Source organism: Pezoporus flaviventris, unplaced genomic scaffold (assembly GCF_033815535.1).
Source record: "Pezoporus flaviventris isolate CSIRO_AGI_PZ_B2104156 unplaced genomic scaffold, CSIRO_AGI_Pfla_v1 ptg000006l, whole genome shotgun sequence".
Lineage (NCBI taxonomy): Eukaryota > Metazoa > Chordata > Aves > Psittaciformes > Psittacidae > Pezoporus > Pezoporus flaviventris.
Genome location: NW_026892554.1, coordinates 4,411,025 through 4,430,931, shown reverse-complemented (window position 1 = coordinate 4,430,931; position 19,907 = coordinate 4,411,025). Strand labels below are relative to the sequence as shown.

Sequence of the window (19,907 nt, the reverse complement as noted above, 5' to 3'; positions counted from 1 at the left end):
CAATTCAAGATCACTTGTTTGCTTTGAAAGGAAGGTTACAGCTGTCATTCTGATACCAATGAGTGTTGTGGTATCTCTCTTCCATAATGCAGGATGTGGTTTCCATAGAAATATCTTCTTACATCAGTATCTACAAGCCCTCCAATTATTCCCTTTTCGACATCTCGTGCAATCCAATAGGATCTTTTCAGAGCAGGAAAACAGCAAGGCTCAACTACTACTTAATGACTTGGTGAGAAGAAAAAGAAAAGGACAATTAGCAAACAAAAGCTTTATTTAAAACAAAACACAAGATGGAAAACATGTGTCTTGCAAAAAAAAAAATATGTCTTACCTGAAGAAATCTCTCCAGTGTTACACATCGTGAACAGTCAATCACAATGTTTAAGACCATACTGAGATTTGGCTGATTTTCAAAAGGGTAACTACGGTATAACTGTGAATTATTTGGTGGCCTTATCTCCAACTAAGCCCCCAAGGCCTGCTCTGTTTTCAGAATCCTTTTCATTGTTGGGTATTGCCTGCACCTTGTTTTAAGTCCTCTTGTTCAGGATGCTGTGAGTTCAGAATCCCTGCTGCTGCTGCAACATCATCTTTTTCTCTGTGGCATCTCCTGCCACTTTCCCAACACCAGGAATATATTCAACGCCCTGAAATTAGAACCAAGACACAGGGAAAAGTAAGTTATACACCAAAAACATAAACAGTGACTTAATCCTAATATGAAATGCTTCTGTCAATCAAGACCAACATGTAAATGCAAGGCAATTGCATTGTTTGTATAGAACAGCTTCATTCCCGCAGCTCTGCCTGACTTCCCAGAAGTGTCAGCAGAAAGAAAACTGGGAGCACACAGAAGCCTTGATCTGGCTGGGTGGGCTCTGAAGCCATGACCACAGCACATAATCCAAGAGCGTGCACCACAGGGGCCAGTGCTGTCATAGCTCCCTCAGGAAACCCATGTCTGAAGAAAACAAACTGATTTAATTGTGTGGCAACCAAAATGTGCTGGGGAAACAACCCCTACAGCTCTTTGTTTTGCTTCCACTCATCTCTCCTTTTTCTTTATTACTTGAAAAAGCTTCATTACTGTGATTTGTTTTCTCAGGTACATGTACCCCTACCTAGGTTTAAGGCTCCATTCAAACCTCTCAGCCTGTTTTAGGCTTCCACCCTGCATAAAGCTAAGCAGAGTCAGATCTGCAGTTCAGTAGTGGAATAAAATAATTAGGACCTTAAAGAATTTGGCTTATTCATTCCAAAGGTGGCACACTAAAGCCCCTGTATAAGCACAGGAAAAATCACAATTCAATTCCAAAAGCCATTGCACACACCAACCTTGGAATTTGCTGTGTGCCAGCTTGGTTACAGTTCCCTTATCTCAGTAAGGATCAAACTAAAACACTTAGTGAAAACTACCCTGTAAGTCTTTAGCCTCTCAAACTACTATAGTTATCTAAATTGGTTACATGAATCAATTACACATGCATGTCTCATATAGCTACAATTACCTACATAAAGCTATGAGTCAGTAGGAAAAACACCTATAGCTGTCTGTGATGGTCTCTCATATTTAAATGGCACTATTTCATTAAAAATTAAAAGGCCATCAATGAAAAAATAGATCACAGAATAACAAATTAATCACTGTATATTATTCATCTGGTCCACATCTGCTTGTCTGGATTTACTAGTTTGAGCATTCTCCATACAAGAGCCCACTTCAGCCTCTGGAGAAATGAGGTGAACAGTTTTGCCCCACAAAGAGGTTAAGAAGGAAAAAAAACGCAGACTTCCCTTCCAATTCTCACTTAAAAGAACACACCAGAACAGGCCACCTGAATGCTACCTGCAATCCCTCTTGCCTTGCTTTGGTTAATTAACCAAAGCAGGGTACCCAGTGACACTACCACAAAAGACTAAGGGGAATAACTGTGCTAGAAGCAAATGTCTTTCGGTCTTTCTTAGCATGAAAGTTCTGCGAAACAGATAATCCAATCATCTCTTACATCCAGAACCCATATCCCCCATATCCCTTCCTCCCTTTCAGAAAGTGCAGACAGTCTGACCAATTCAGACACAGGATTATGAGCAATCATTTGAAATTGATTTTCATTCCTGCTCAGTCTGCTCATTTTATGCATTACTTCACATTTATATGCTTTATGTATATTACTAAACTACTTTTCACTGCCTGTTAGATTTAGCAGCTAGAATCAAATCATGTTAAATGTTTTCTGTTCCTCCAATCAGCCCCAGGAGACAACTGTCACTGTGTGCCTGTTACTATTTGCTGTAAATAAATCTCCCCATTTTTTGAACAATAAGAATTAATTCAGAAGGAACAATTGCAGCTGTGTGTGACAACATACTAAACAGCTTTATTTTTATAGGTATATGTATGCATGCAGACAGAAATATGTGTTTATTTATCTGTCTGCGTATCTCTGCACATCCAAACTGAGGTATCAGCTGCACGCAAGCAGCGTGCTGCAGTTCAGCTGTATTGCCGCTAGATGAAGCCACATAACCTTGCAAAATTTAACACCCTAACCTCAGGGTTATAGAAACCTGTTTTGGAATCTCTCGGATTGCAGAATTCTCACAACAACATTCATGGTGTTCAATCCTGAGCACTGAGGAGAGGGGGAAATGAGAATTTCCAGTTTTTCTTCTAATAATTTTGTTTCAAACCATAGCATGGCACATGGCAAAGGGGATGTAAGAAATCAGAGCAGAACAAGACTTGTCTATTTTCATGGTTGTTGCCATAGATCCAGACTGGAGTTGACAATATTGAATTACACTGTGTTTTGTTTTCTACATAACAGAGCAAGTCACTGTGAAGCACTCTATTCCCAAGTGACCCCCTAAAGATAGAATCATAGAATCACTGAATAGTTTAGGTTGAAAAGGCCTTTTAAAGTCATCTCGTCCAACCCCCCTGCAATGAGCAGGGACGTCTTCAGCTAGATCAACTTGCTCAGAGCCCCATCCAACCTGACTCCACAAGCTTCTCTTTATGTGTATGGTAAGCAGCACACTAAGTCAGATAATAAAGGATTCCTACACCCAGAAAATGCTTCTGCTTTATCTACTATTAACAGATAGAATGAAGCTGTGGAAAATTCTCTTGTAATTTCCTCACCAGCTATCAGACAGAGCTATGCAGGAGTAATGCTGCTTTCAGGACAAAGCAAAACCAGGGAAAACCTCCCTTACTTTTAGGAGGCTTTATCTGTCCTGTACCCTCCCTCGGTACTTCCCTGGGGGTACAATATGCACAGTACTGGGAAAACACAAGCACAAGAAGCACAACAGTAAATTTCATATGTGAAACAGATATAATATATATTAAGCACTGTTTTAAGTATTTTTTGTCTAGCGGGTTGATTTTCCACTGAAGATGGATGAAATAAAGATTGTTCAGCACACTTAGTGTAAAGGAGAGTGCTGCCTAGTCAGCTGTGCACCAGAGTGGAGAATATCATTTAAATAACAGATTTTTATTATATATTTTAGTGCCAAATTCACTTGTTTTGACTCCCTTTCACTATAAAGGCCACATTGTGATTCATAACCCATATAAATACACATACAACACCCCTCATTTCTAGCTTATACTTTCCTTCCTTCTTCTGCGGATACATGAGATAAGAGGCATCTCATTTACGTGCAGAACTGTCCCAGGCAGTTCCCAGGCCTCTTGTGTATTTTTTACTGACAGCCACTCTGGTGCAATTATATTTCCCCATGTTTTGGGTCATTTCTCTTTGTTTCTTTTTGTAGGAGATGGCAAAAAAAAAAAGGAAAAAGAAGCACAGCCTCCTCCACCATCCACTTTGTTTGCTGATCTGATCACAGTTCTCTTCAACTGCCATCAATAAACTGAACTTAGCAAGATGAATTAAAGGAAAAAGCGGCACCAGTTTTTGTTGGTTTAAAGCATGAGGAACATAAATATAATGGCTTCAGAGGAACCCAGCCTAGGGCTAAATTCTGACTTAACTCTCCTGTGGGATGCTGCAGACAAGATGAAAAGCAATGTCTCAACTGAAGGTCCCCAAGCCAACACAAAGCAGGATAGATGTGGGAAGGCATGGGAGCAATTTGCTCTGTAGCACTCCTCACTGCACTTCCAGAAAGAGACAATATGTGCCCTTCTTTTGCAACCTAATGCTTATCACAGCTTATGTGCATACAGCAGAGGGGCCTGTCTGGATCCCCAAGCCAGCTGAACAGATTACATCAATAGGATCCCCATATGAACTGCCGGAAGGTTCTCCTACTCTATCACTATCTTTTGTGAAGTAGACAGAAAATGCTCCCAGCAAGACGGATTTAGCCTGTAGGACAGCACTTTGAGTCTTCCAAAAGCCATAATGAAAATGTTTGTGTTTCCATCCAAGAATGGCACTGGCAGCAAACTGAAGGTAATTAAACACACTGCCCATTGGCCATACAAATTTCTTTTCTGTAATAATTTCAGAGAAACAAACCCCTGTCTATAACCCAGACATTGTGTTGTGCAACAGGAATTTTTTGGGCTAACTTCTACTCTTGCTGTAAGTGCACTGAAATGGGAGTTACAGCCACTTTATGCCAAGACTGTGCTTTGTTCAGTATCTCTCAGATGTTCTGTAGTTCAATTTCATGACCTCATAAGTTCTAAGAACTGTCCTGTTTACTGGGAAAAGATCAGTGAACAGGACTGCACACTCATTAGTTTCTCCATGTGCAAACAACAGAGAAACCACCTATTTATTATCACTATCCACCCCTTGATATATTTCTTATCTTTATATAACTAACATGGCCAAGTTCACACTGTTTATTTTAACTCACTTCCTGAGGAGGATGACTCCATCTGAATTTTTAACCAGATATTCACTCGCTGGCTCCAGTCTCCTGGTGCTTCCACCTCCCACAGTCGCTTCTGCTCCTCAGGATAAGTCTGCAAGAATTTCTGGCAAACTGAACGGGAGAAAGCAAGGGGTAAAAGCATGAATGAGTGAAAAGTACAGTGGAGAAAGGAGTGTGTTCTACCCCAGAAACCTCTCAGACCTACTTTCATTAGCTCCTTTGGAAATCTTTTCTTCTTCTCTTCTCATCTTCCTTTCTTTTCTTTTAGCTGGGGCTTTTAGGCAGAGTCTATGTGGAACCATCTAAACAGGCACGAGTGAATCCTGTCCATCTGCTTCTGTCTAGATTACCTCCTTGTGAGCACAGGAATACAGGACTTGAAATGACTTACTGATCCACCTTCTTCTGGCACTGTATCACAGAACTATCTCCAGACACTTGGCAGGTTTGAGACTAACAGCAGTGTGGGTTTTTTCACCCTCACTACTCTGAAGTGAAAGGTGTTTCAGTATCTTCCAGCTCTAACCATTAAGAATGCTACTCTAATTTCTATTTATAAACACAACTTTGTAGCAGTTTGTTCTTGGGCCAATACTACCCTCCATTTTACTACTGCTACCTTACACTCTGTTGCTGGGGTTCACTTACTTCTTTGGTTGCGGAAAACAGGAAATAAGAACTAACAGAAGAATAATGGTGATACCTGTGTCAGATGCACAATTGCCCTTAGAAACCATATTCCCACAGATCCCCATCACTGACAGTACACACTGAACATCAGCGTAATTTGGATAAACAATCAAATTTTGGTTTGCTCATGTTATCCAACTGAAATCTGTCTTATTTAGAGGTTTCCTTAGGATGCCTGCAGAGCCAAGAGGAAGCTTATGTCATAGGGCACAGAGTTCAAAGAATTTAAAGGGTATTTTTTAACTTTCTTTAACCACCATTCTATGAGTTCCATCAACAGCACTAAGCCAGCAGTCTGTAAACAACTAAAGTATTTTCATGCTCTCCTCTGTCCATTGTAGTTCATCATCCTACAGATCAGTAATTCATCTTCAACATTCACTTGAGTTTAACAATGGGATGTCAAAACAAAAAGGCTAATTCTGGTATGTAAACATTTGCCTTACAGTAATGAGGAGATCCCTGGCATTAATTGTATCCCAGGATATCCAAACGAAATCATTTCAATAAAAGCTACTGAAAGTAACATATATGCCAAAATAGAGATATCTGCTAAGTGGCTTTTCACTTCCTTTTAGGCCTCTACAGCACATTAAATAACATGCTTGTGAAAACAGTGCACATTTTGTACAGAGATTTAGAGTAAAACATTGCATTCTTTTGTAGAAGTATGAGATTGTGGTTCCAATGAAATTAAAAACAGGCGGTGGCTTCAATAGACTCAAAATTTAACTTACAGTATTAGTATTTTTATAAAAGTAGGACCCAGAAAACCTAATTAGAACATGATGCAAGTCAAATTTATTCACTGTTAGCTCTAAACTGGAGATGAAAGCAGAGTCTTGCAATATATATCGCTAGTGTTAACACATAAACAACACAGCTTTCACATCCATAGCGTCAACCATTGGTGCTTGACATAGCACCAATAGCATAGATATTGTTGGGAGAAGAGAAACCATGTTGTAAACACTATTTCTTTCTGAATTTTATAGCAGTACCTTAGGAGCTCTTGGGGTACATCTGCATATATTGGGGTATATTTGTATATATTTAATGGAACATACTGACCAAGAAAAAGAATCAATACAGTCAAAATTGTGTTGACACTTCTTAGAAAATGGCAATAAATTGCTAAGCCAACAGAAATATCTCCCCCAGAATGACTGTAAAGGCTGTATACCATACAAAGAGCAACTTCAGGGAGAAATGCTTTCCTAAAGAAAACAGATTTATAAATAATGTGAGCACAGGTATTTTCTGTACATTTTACTAGCAAAACCAGAACTTCAACCTGACCACAGAGAACATATATAACTACTTAGTGATCTTATAGAAGTGCCAGACGTTCAAAGGCAGTCGATAAGAAACAAGCACTGAAGCGACTGGATGAATGAGCAGAGCCTAGATATATGTCTTATTAAATCTGATTTCTTACAAATGCAGTATCTACAAGAGCATTATGGGTGTAATGCAGAGTTGGCAACATCTTAGGATTTTTTTTCCCTCTGGTGTAAAATAAAATGGGTAAGTCACTGTCCAGGGCAATGACGTCTTTCCCTTTCTAAGAGTGAGATAAGAACGCACAACGTGAAAAAGGTAGAATGAGCTTTATGCTCCTCATTATCTTACATAAGTTTTTGCCTACCTTTCTGCAGGAAATTCCAGGTGCCTCAAGAAAAGTGACCAGTTGCATGCTAACAACAGTGCAGTTCAGACAAGCCCACTGAACTCTTACACAGTTCAGAACATCCTACCGAGACCATATTGAAATGTATACATTATACATGACCCTTACCTAACGTTTCCACATCAAATGATTTACCTTGATACATGGCAGCAGAAATAGGGCAGCTGATCCCCAAGGCATCCTCAGCCATGAAAGACTGACAGAAATCATCCAGCATTTTCATCCCTAGGCCACTTCTTCTGTACTTCCTACGGACAAATATAGTATCCAAAACCGGCAGCAAGTAACACTGACTGGTTGCACCATCACACAGGCTCCCTGAAAGCAGAGAATGAATTTGAAAACAGAATTGTTATTTCTGCAGTAACTGCTGTGTGATTCTATCCACAAATGCTGCCCTGATACCTTTCCACAGGCTATGAGAGTGACCCCCAACTAAAGTGCACTTGCATAGACAGTAGAACACTTTCCAGGAGGAAGGTCTGTGCCATCAAGCTGCTTAACATGCAGTTGACAGGTCTTACGACAGTATTTTCCAGACTCCAACTCTTCATAATCAGGCCACCTAGGTACACAAGCAACATACATGGGAAAGTTCGCTGAAAAGAACTGGGCTACAGCCAGAGAGGCTTAAACATTCTGAATGTAATCTCAGTATCTTCCTCTAGCTTTTGGCGATTCCAGTAAATCACCCCACAAACTCTTTTATGAGATACACTGAACCACACAATGCAGTATGACTTGGATGCTCAGAAGGTCCACACTGCTTGATGCAGCTGGGCAGTGGAACAGGCTTCCAGAGAAAACTCCCAATACTGTTTAAGTTACCAATTTCATAATGACTGCAGGGAGAGAAGAGAGGCGCTGCTGGCCTCTGCATACACTGCTGTTGTGCCTTCCCAAATGGTATGGTAACACTCTTAAGTATGAAACTTGACTGGCCCCATCATTTACACCTCCTTTCTGACTTTTACTGGTCAGAAAGTTATACAACCTCTTTACTGCATATTCAGTCTTTAATCTCCTAGTTCACTGAATTCTGTAGGCAACTGTACAAAAGAATTTCTCTCTTTTAGTTATGGGTCAACATATACCCAGCAATCACCTTCAAACCTTTGTTGGTAAAAGAACTGCACAAAAAGCGTTGGGATTGCTCCACCTGAAACAGATCCCTAACTGCTCACAGTGACTCCAGGCCACAGGAAGGGAAGTCCATTGCATGCCTCCTTCAGAAGCCAGGCAGCCCCAACAACCCAGCATGTAACAGGGAGACAAATGACTTCCCAAAAAGGAAGAACCATGACTGAGAAAACAACATGTAGAATTCAAGTGATGGCTGAACTCACAGCAGCACCTCAGAATCCCATGCTGGTTTGGGTTGGAAGAGACCTTAAAGCTCCTCCAGTTCTAACCCCCTGCCACAGGTAGGGACACCTTCCACTCAACCAGGTTGCTCCAAGTCCCCTCCAACCTGGCCTTGAACACTGCCAGGGATGGGGCAGCCACAGCTTCTCTGGGCACCCTGTGCCAGTGCCTCAGCACCCTCATAGGTTCAACCTTCCACTGCAGCACACAAAAATCACACCTCTGTAGGTAGGTGAGTATAGACATTAATTAAGGCATTTGGGTATAAAGCCATAGACAACCGAGTGATGCATTTTTAGGAATTGCTGCAAGTGCTCTTTTGTAAGCCACTCGATTTCTACTGAATGGTAATTTATCACACATATACGTGCTTCTAGTCCATCGCTTGAATTTCTGCTATCAGTGTTAAACCAGGGTTTTCACTCCAGGATGGTTCTTGCTAATAAACACATCAAGTCAGTCACTTGAAATCACAGGGACACGACATAATGCTCTACTTGTGGACAAAATACAGACTCAAGTATAAGCCTCCAAGCTATTAAAAATTCAGTTCTCAGTGAAAACTGTCAAAAAAAAATAAAGAATGAGAGCCAAGGGATTTATTTTGCAATCACTTATGGTAAACTCAAACTGGAGTCAAGTGAAAGTTGATTAAGAACAGACATCCAGAGTCCAAACTTTTAATGTTCATGCTAAACAACTTTGGGTCCTATTGCAGGAGGTACATTAGCAATCCACAGTGCAGAATACCATAAAAACACAACCTCAAACTACTTGACAGCATAAGCATTCAACCCTGAAATCAATAACCAGCATTAGTTCACCAACTACCTACACATAGGATAAGGTCACCATTGAAATGTCTCAGTGATTTCATTTTCAGAAAATATTTATAAGACCTTTATGCTGCTTGTATCTGGGTACATGGCAGTTGAAATGGAAATGGATAACCCTACCTTTATAACAGAAAAAGATAACATTTTCTTACTTTGTTGCTTAAATCTCATCAAGACTTTCTCTGTTTTCTTTCTTACCACCTACTAGCACACTACTCAGTCTAGTTTTCAGTCTCATGAGACACGAAACTTTCATCACTTCACTAAGACCTGTTTCACAGTTTTACAGATACCCTACTGAATGCCTGTTCCTAAATTCCAGTATAAGACTTTTAATAGATTCCTTATTTCTTTATTGTATCGCCTTAGCTATCTTAAACTGAGGTCCACTTCCGTTCCTTGAGCTGGTGTTTGGTAATTTTTTCTGACAGTCACCAGGCCTGACTTTGATTTACTCTTTTCTAGGATGCTAATTAAGCAAAGCAATACATGACTATATTTAACTCTAGACACTGATTTCTCAAGGCTGTGAAGAATCCACACCACGCATACTCAGCCACACAAGAGCATGTCTCCCTATAACCAATCCATTCACATCCAAGCTTGGTCCACCCCTGCTTAATCAAAGTGCGTGCTTAACTTCAAACACATGTTCAAGCACATTGTTGAAAAAGGATGGGGTTTATGGTGGTGGTGTTTATAACTTTTCAATACTTGTAACACATGATGGGTAGTTACCCTCTTTTCATCAGCCAAAAAATTGAGTATATCCCCAGTCCTATTGTTAGCTGCCAGCCCAACAGAGATGCTGGATTTCAGCCGTGTTGCACCATACATTCTAAGAAAGGGACAAACTTTTCCTCATGAAATCAAGAGCTTTAAGAATTTCTGCATGTTGCCAAGTGTCCTTATAGGTTTCTTATTATCTCATACAGTCCCTCTCCTATAAATCGTGGTGAGACTGCTGTGCACCAGTCCCAGGAGCTGAGTGATTTATGTCCCCGCTCCTAAATCTGTGTTGAGAAGACAACAAAAACTTGTAATGTCTGAAAGGGCTGTGAATAAAGAAACCATGAAGCCATTCTTCACCTTGTCCTTGGGAAGCACATTGTAAGAGTCATAGCCCACAGCCAGTTGAAATAAAATAAACAAACAAACCAACCTCTGCAACAAAGACCACTTTGTCTCCAGTTCCCATCCAACTGCACAGGGGTTACCGTAAGCTAATGGTTGCCCAGAGGTGACCACCAGCATCTCACCCATTTGGTTCAGATGTTTGTTTCACTGTTGAAACACTCCAACAGACTAAGATTTGAGGTAAAAGGGAGGAGGCAGGGAAAATAAGGGCATTGGGATGGAGATGGAAGTATTCATAGAGTCTGCCCTTTGAAAGCCTTTGATCTGTTTGGTTAGGTCACGAGTGCCAAATGACCAACTTATGAGCCAGCAAAATGGTAAACAGATATTACAAGGGCAGGAAAGCAGACAGCCATTAGCATTCCCAAAAAGCCACAAACCAGAAAAAAAAACAACAATCCAGTCCCCACATCCAACAGAAACCAAACAAAACAAGGTTGTGCATACTGACTATTTCCCTGCTGAACAAGCTGGCTTGGCACACACATGTTTGGACAGGCCTAAAGCAGGCTTAATGCTTGTGTAAAGGGTGGGGAATATTTCTGCTGAATAGAACCCAAGGTCAACCCATTGTGTGAGTTTGTATGTGAGAAGGGGAACAAAGGTTCTGGCTTCAATAAAATTAAATTAATTCATGTCTTGACTGGTATGTAGTCATTTAATTTTTATTACAGCCAGAACCTTCAGTCTGCTTCAGAAATGCACATTAAAAATATTATTGCTAGAAAACAGAGGGAGACAAAAGCAATTATGCAACAAGATTTCAGCTAATTGTCTGTCAGGTTAACTTCAACTCTGAGTTATTTTTTAATTCTAAAAGAAACATATGTAACCAGTGAAAAATAAAATCCCATTATCTTTTGGGGGCTCTATTTCTAGAGAATACAACCTGGGCCACCAAAGTATTAAAGGATATTTGTGAAGGCTTGCACGAAGAAAAGTGTGAAATGGATTTTAGCTTGGGTAGCCACTTCCAAAGACCATCTCTAAGGCTCTGGGATAAGTAAAAACAGAGCCTGGGCCAGGGCGGCTTTGCTACTTACTTGGTATCAGCTTAGAGTTTTGCAGTCAAGTGTTCCCAAACTGTGATTTGTGAAGCATCCCTAAAGAATGAATGAGAAGCCAACAGCACATTTAGTCCAGATTCAAGTGCATGTTTTACAGCCTTCTCAGCAGACCTAGTTTTGTTAAAGCTGGTTTGACTCACGTAACAGAGAACATCTTTCTCTATACTTTTACTACTAAGGTTTGACAAAAGAGACACAGTGAGACTGGGAAGGGACAAGCTTTGACAGTCTGACTCCTCTTTGTTCCACTGACAGCTTGGTCTGCAACTGGGCAGCTCCTAAGTGTTACAGAAACAGTAATAGATAACAGTAGGGAAAAAAAGGCTGTATATAAAAAAGGGGGGGAGGGGAGTTCTGGTTTATTCTTAACAGGACTAAACCACTCCTGGCTCACAGCATCCTCTAACTTCCTTAGTGATTTATTTGGCATATGAATCTTACACATTCTCCTGACATTTATCTGAAGGTAGCAAAAGTCCATTTCGAGTAATTACTAGTCCTCAGTAAATAAAAAAGACAAACTTTCAGGGAAATACATTGTCTCATTGCACAAAAAATAGTGTCAGTAACCATGGTCATTAACCCTACAGCACCACACAAAACACATTCTCTTTCAGGTTCTCACACAGGTTTGGAGCATATCAAGAGAAGAATCTGAAAGAAACACTTAAAAGAATATGAACCAGATCTCAAGCCCAAAGTGTCTATATGAAGGCTTTCTGAAAAAATATTTCATTTTCAGGTTGCACTCTGCAAAGAAAGGGACAGGGAACTGTCATTTCCTGTTGTACCTTTAGCTGCATTCAGTGAGGTCTCACTCCTCAGCTGTCTAATGTGGAAGCCGCTGACATAGATAAAATTGGAGGCATTTATCTTGGCACGTGACAAAGTGTCTTATCAGCCTCATTAGTGGCTTAGTACGTCTCATCAATCTTTAGTATACCCAGTGGTAAATGCTGCATGCCTGACATTGGAGAGGAATAGGCACATAGCAGAGAGGCCAGGTTGATGATCTGTGTAGTCATGAATAAATTTTGTTTTAATAAAGGTGTCTAATGCTCACAGCAAGTGATAGCCTTGAAGAATGAGACTTCTGTTTATCTACCCAACAGGTGCAGGATGGCCAGTGTCAGTAGGTGCCAAATTGTCTCAAAACCTCGACTTGCACTTACTCCGACTTGGAGCAAGGAGGGTGCTTGAGACCATCTGTCCCTCTTTAGCCAGACTATCAAAAGAGACCCAGTGAAGGATTTTCATAAGACGGATGGATGTGTGGAACTGGACCAAAATTACCAAGTTCACTTTGTACAGGCCCCCTAGGAACTGGCAAATGGAAATGGCTTTACAATATTGCCAAGATAGTTAATTGGAATCACTGAAGTCCATGGAAAATGTAGTTTGCATAACAGCACACTAAATCCATAGCAAAGATAGAACAGACTCTCTCCTCTTTGGTCACCGTTTCTGTGATTCACCCAGATGACTGATGTTTGAAACAGCCATGCTCCACAGATCTGTTCTGGCTTATTTGGCTCCACTGAAGCATGGGTTTTGTCATACTGTAGATAATGGAAAATTCACAGATGAGAAATACAGTTGAGTACAGCATCAGCATGAGAGTCTAAATTACATAGTGAAAAAAAAAAAACTATAAAGAATAGCCAGGTAATTGCAGAGCATGGGACTAAAGGGAATCAGAATCACATGGTGGGCACAAGGCAAAATGATTTCTTCCTAGGACCAGGAGCTGTAACAGAGGTCAAGGAACATATAAAGTTCTGTACTTAAAGCTGCCCGTACTAAACATTCTGACCAGGACAGTAAAAGGCAAAAGAACTTAAATTATGATTAAGAAAAAAGAAAATTAAGGAAAAAAAAAACAGTATCTGAAACAACCATGTGAAACACAGCTTCTAAAAGGAGATATTTATCATCTTAGCCTGTTGTGTTGTTTAGTTTTGTTTGTTTGTTTCTAATAAATCCATGGCTCTTCTAGAAAGTAGAAAGAATAGGATCAGCCAGAGCATGGCTGGTATGAAACTGAAATCACAGAACTTCAGAAAGAGGAATTACTTTCTAAATGCATACAGCAAATAGCAAAAAGGGGCAAAACCAATCAGTTTCAAGCTTCCCGAAAAGGCTTTGGCAAGAGACTGCAGTAATTTGTGACACAGGCCAAAAACTAACAAATACAGCTGCCCAGAAGAAAAAAAACACTGGCAACAAAAGACAGATGCTGACAAAGCTGGACCTGAAGAATTTGTGTTTTATGTGGACCTGGTTTAAAACCAAACTGTGACTCTCAACTTACTCAGAAACAGTTTCAACTTGGCTAATACTCCACCCATAACAGACTACTGTGCAAATTTATTTTACTGAAGCATGAATCATTACAGCCCATACAAGTGCTTCTTTCCAAAAGCTTTGCTCAGAAATATTTATGGGCTTAAAGGAAAATGTACTATGGCGATTGAAGTGTTTGCCAATTACAAACCAGTTCATCAGCATATTCACACACATAGAGAAGATTACTTTATTATAGGCTGAGACTTGATGCACCATTGATAGTAGAGTAGCACTGCACAAGCGCAGGGGTGTACAAACTATACCTCAGTGCAAATAAGGATTCTGCTGCTCCCAAGGCAGCAGAAAAGCAGAATATCTCTTATTGTTGCTGGCCTTTCAGACTCTCAGGGAAGGCACCTTCGCCCTGTCCTGTGCAATCCAAAGCAATCCATACCTGCACAGCTCTCAAGATATTTCTTATTCTCCCTTTTCGGGTAGGTGGCTACTGATGCTGACCTGAACAATACATTTACCTCCAAAGATAGAAACTTCTCTGCGCTTAAACTGCTGGTATGAAGATGACACCCATGCATCTTAAACACCAACTGGTAACCAGCTCCTACACAGGGGCACGTACTCAACTGCATACCATAATTAGAATTATTCTAATGAAGCCTTTACAATTCTAGACATTGATACAAACTCTCTATTTAATAAAAGACCTTCACTAAAGCTTATACTGGTGCAAGCATCCCTAAAGAATGAAATACATTTTGTTTCTTTTCTATGCCAATTAATCAATTAATGATTAAATCAATTTCTCATCATCCTTTAAACTGGGAGTTTAAAGGTTATGGGAGTACCACAAATGGACAAAGCATTCCAGGAATGATGTAGTGCATACACCTTCCTCTACACAACCCAGACACTGCTTCTTATGCATCCAAGGATACTGCCACTCCCCACCACCAGCCACTCCCAATACACTGGTTTTCCAGTGTGAACTGTACTTCTTTTTTCAGATATCATTCTTTCCAGGATGCAGTCCTTCACTCTGTGGGTAGGTCCTGCATTCTTCATTCCTAGATGTATGACCTTCTACTTGGCTGCATTAAAGCGTATTTTATTGGAATAAGCCAGTACCTCAGATCACTCGGTGTAACTGAGAATATAGTTTGGAACTCTCATGTTTAAATGAAAGTAGTATGGATGACTTCCAAATTCTGGGAAGGTTTGTTCCCCAGATTCATTCTGAGAGAGATTTGATATAAAAATATGTAGAAGAGCCAGGCTTACTTATACTGAAAGATAAACAAAAGCATGACATTTCTATCTATTAGGAACCAATGGAAATGCATCTCTAAAATGACCTTACCTTTCATCTTGACCGAGTAGAAGGCAACAGCCTCGCCATTTCTCCAGAGTATCTTGGCACACTCAGTGGCAGAGTGAGGTAGAAAGAATGCATCATTAGCTGAACTCCCTTCCAGCATTCCAAAGATAATGTAGTTCAGAACAAAGAGGACAATCCTTTCTCCAAATGTCTGGACCTTTGAGAACAAACAAAAGCAGACCAAAGGAAAATGAAGCAGAGCACAGTATTTTGTGTTTCAGAAAAGGCTTCAAGATTGAAAGGGACTGGGAAGAAGGAGGTCAGGAAACATGAACACTTAATTTGGGGAAAATACCTCATGAATTGCTTCAAACAGAATGATAAAAAAGGTTTTCCCCAGTGTCCACCCTCTATGTAGAGGATGTAGAAGAATCTCATAATGATTTATAAAGCTTGGCATATCTCCTGTTGTCACAGAGAGGAATTCTAAAGCAGCAAGATGTATCTTGACTATAGTCACAGCAAACCCATCACAGATTTGGAAACAGGATCAAGGCAATCTCATCTACCCAAAAGAGAAATAAAGACAAGAGTCACTGTGCTACCCTGGTTACCTTACCCTATTAGCTATCCTGTCACAGTATCAAAGAACTTCAGTGGCCCAGGACTTTACAGAGATGGACACTCTACAAAACAGAGAATACATATAATCTGTCCCAAACAGATTATAATCCAGGTGTAACATGAACAATTAGTTTTCATGCCATGCTTCTTAATAGACCACCAACAGGACAGGGAGGTGGAAGAATATAAAGGAATTCATCATGGTGAAGAGTGGTGCCAACAAGCTTATATGAATGCTGACAAAGAAAATGTGAATTTCCAGAAGTATTGACAATTTACCCCTTGGCAATGACCTACAAGGGGCAAGTTTTCTATTTTCAGATATTTTTCTATTCTCTGTTGATACAGCAGATGCTCAAAAGCCTGAAGGCCTGTGTTTCTGTTCCAAGTTCTATCTTGCAAGGATTGGTATCTCAAAATCCCTCCGGTTCAGTTACCCACAAAAAGCCTACTTAATTCAGTGAATAATTCAACTCTATGCATGGCAGATATCAGGGAATGATAAAGGAAGAGAATCATTAAGGACCAAAGTTGGACAGAGAGGGTTGGATATGAAACAGAACTGACTTAGTAGCCTCATGGCAACACACATCTTATTCATAGAAAGCAGAGTACAGGCCACCCAAGTCTCCCAAATTATGAAAAAGTAGTAGATCCTTACAAAAATAATTTATTTAGAAAAAGAATTAAAGACAGAAACTATTAAATAACAACCATTTCATTAAATGAACACAGTATAAGCATTATCCAAGCTAAAAATGTTTATAACTAGCTAAATAAGACATTGTTCCAAAGGGCAGTAACACCTTCCATCAGGCAGGCAGTCAAGCAATACCAACATGGAGAGTTACTGCTAAGGTAGTAATTAGGTTTAGCTGATTATTCCTTTAGTAGGCAGTGAGGGTAAACTAAACCCAAACTGACATAAATCCCACAGCTGAATCATAAACTGCATGCAGAAAATCATTTAGAGAGGATTAACGTGCATGTTACTGTGCAATAGGAGATATGTGAACTACCTGGTGAGCCAAACAGCCCAGATCCCACAGGTATAAAGCATGAGTTATAAGAGACCACAGACACATGTGATTGCTCTGACCACAGACACAGAGACATGTGATTGTTCTAGCTGGGAAGTTTCAGGGTAAAGGCAAGTGTTTAAAATAGCATCCTTACCGAAATGAGCCCATCTCTAGAAGGATCAGCTGTCTTTACTACATCTTCAACAGGCCACCAACACTGGTTCAAATAAACTGCCAAAACTACAAAAAGAAAGAGACAAGGGAACACATTAGCTGCAAATAAATATAAAGTTGGTTCTGAACCTCTCCACAAGCAGCCTCTGATCCACTTCTCCCTCCAGTTTGATCTGCTGTGAGACAGCAGAACAACAGTTGTATTTCAATTTCACCTCTGCGTCCCCTGACATCCGATTTTCAGTACTGCAAGAGGCATCAGGTGAAGGGAATTTTTCTCAGGAAATGATGTGACTTTGGTGTGACAACCTGTGTGCCATGTGAATAAAGCACATCCTGCATAATATCTTTTCAGCAGCAAAGTAAGTTTGAGCGACATTTGGGACAGAGACAGCTACCTAGCTAAAGGTTACATTTGTGAAGTTTCTTTCAGGCTGTCCCCTGTCCACATGCAGAGATGCCCCTATTTGCACCTACAAACAGTCAAATACAAGTTTTCACATCCACTTTATCAAAATATCTTTTCAGCTGCCTTTGTGATTGAATTCCTACATATCTGAACCTTTAGAGGACAGACTCCTAAATCTCTGCACGTACAGATATTCACACAAGTTCAAACACATATGGAGAAGTTTCTATCAACAAAGGACAGATATACGGACATACAAGTAAGATACACAGCCCTGAAGCAGAAATGAATTACCAGCCTACACATAAGTCAAGTCCTTATGTAGGTGCTATGTGACACTTGCACCCCACTTCTCATCCTTCCCCAATTTTTCACATACGCAGAAACATGTATTTAAGCCCTGCTCCCACATGTTCACCTACAGAATTCACTGTCTGCCATTAGAGGTGTAAGAGAAAGACTGAATCTGCAACAGTGTCACAAAAATTGATCCCAAGCTCTGTTCTGTAAGAAAAGTTTTAAGCCAGGGTCATTTCAAGAGATACAGAATAGATTTTAAAGACTTAATCTAAGTTTTAGAATAAAACCAGAAATGTGATCATTTATGACACATCAAGCAGCAAGTACTCCAGCAAAAAGAACTTTCATTATGATGATGTCCACCTAAAGAAAACATATGGCCACAATTCAAGGATTGCTCAAGAACACCAACATCTTTGCTATCTTCAAAAAGGGCAGCTATTATCCTCATTTTTAGGCAAAAAGATAAAATGTAATACAGGCAGTATGTTGTTTGAATTGCAAGCAAAGAACAGCATGGAATTCACACCTCTTGAGTCCTAAAAGAGTGCACTGTCTGCGGCTTTCTAAACTACCCAACTAGGGACAAACCTAAGAAAGTTAAAAACCATCTATGAGTTAGAGACAACTGCACCCACAAGGAAGTGAAACGGCTTTAACAGGATTCATCATTTACCTGGTTTAGCCTCAGGTTATACAAATGTCATTGAGGAGCACAGGTTAGTTTCCTTTTTTGCTTCAGCCTCTACCAACTCCCACTGGTTCTAAAGCTGGATATTCTGCTTAACTAACTTATAGCTCAGATAAATTATTAAAGCATGTGCCAAAAAGTGTTACACTTTGTGTATTGGCTTAACAATGAAGAAAGTATTGCACGCAAGGGCAGACGCCTGTTTATACAGAACCAGATTCAATTCATTAAATATTATGCACTTACTTGCATGGGAGTTTCATACTTTTTTCTGTGATGGATTCAATCTGTTCCCTCAATCCCTTTACTCTGCTTTCAAATGCAAGCAGCCACTGCTCCGTTACACATCCATGAAACATGCAGCTACAATGGGAGCTGAGTCAAAGGGGACGTAATGGGCTAAACGTGGACTTTAATGGGAGCTGCATGGAGGGCTGGCACATAGTTCAGACATATAAGACACAGAGCAATGGTCAGGAAAGTCTGAAAAAAGCTTTGAGGAAAATAGATGCATAACCATGTTGTAAGGAGCTACTTTTATAGAACATTTACTGTGCTATTCAATAATTTAAATGTGTGGAAGGGAACACTAGTTGACATAGCAACTGTCACATCACATTACTTGAGCAACCTGATCTATATGGATGCCTTCCCTGAAGGAAAAACATTTCTCCAGATTTCACACAAACATATGTACTTTGCTTTTTGTTATCATTTTTCAAGTCAACATCTGGTCTGCAGTTAAATCCATCCATACATCCCCATATTCTCATTTTCATTTTAGAATCAACTTTCACGAACACTATTTCAAATGCAAACATGTCTCGGGAGACCACATGTTCCTTCACTCTCCCAGTCTTGTTCTAAGGGATTTGGTTACGTTCACCTGATCATAAGAGATCAAGTTAGTGCTGACAGTAGGTTATATACATCACCCAAACCCTGTGTATATAATTACAATGACGTAAGCTTGATCTTGCAATTGCAAGACTAGGTGAAATGGATTAAGTCCACTACATTTCAGTTCACAACTAATGGAGTATATACATGCTCAGTTGGGTGGCTTGCCCTATAAGCACCAGCTTGCTAAACCTCAGTACTTTGATCCCTTGCAGTCAAACAAATATATCCAGAGTATTACAAAAAGCTGTGAGCCTGTGAAGCACACGATTCCATACGAGTATTTGGAATACAGTACTGAACAACACGGACTTGAATTAGACACTAAGCATAACGCAATTGGGATTATGAAATGCCTCTTCTTGCTAGGCAGACATGGATGTCTTCCCAACCCAGGCCTGGATTATATTTTCACTTTCTGGGCTATGCTGGCCAAACGTTTTCTCTCTGGTGTGCAACTATTTGAATGAAATGTGCACATCAGGACTCTACACAGTGTAAAGCATTAAAATCAAAGCAA

General features: G+C 40.1%; 1 protein-coding gene across 1 annotated transcript in view; it reads right to left on the bottom strand.

Annotated features, from left to right (window-relative positions):
- Positions 1-253: 253 nt before the first annotated feature.
- The window catches only part of LOC133265827 (protein FAM169B-like), a 38,623-nt gene continuing 18,969 nt past the window's right edge, over positions 254-19,907 (bottom strand). The window contains exons 4-8 of the mRNA XM_061446698.1: positions 17,068-17,153; positions 15,310-15,484; positions 7,379-7,561; positions 4,846-4,974; positions 254-650 (exon numbers count right to left, since the gene is read on the bottom strand). Of these exons, the coding sequence (XP_061302682.1) occupies positions 643-650; positions 4,846-4,974; positions 7,379-7,561; positions 15,310-15,484; positions 17,068-17,153 (581 nt within the window). The 3' untranslated portion in view covers positions 254-642. The remainder of the gene's footprint in view (positions 651-4,845; positions 4,975-7,378; positions 7,562-15,309; positions 15,485-17,067; positions 17,154-19,907) is intronic.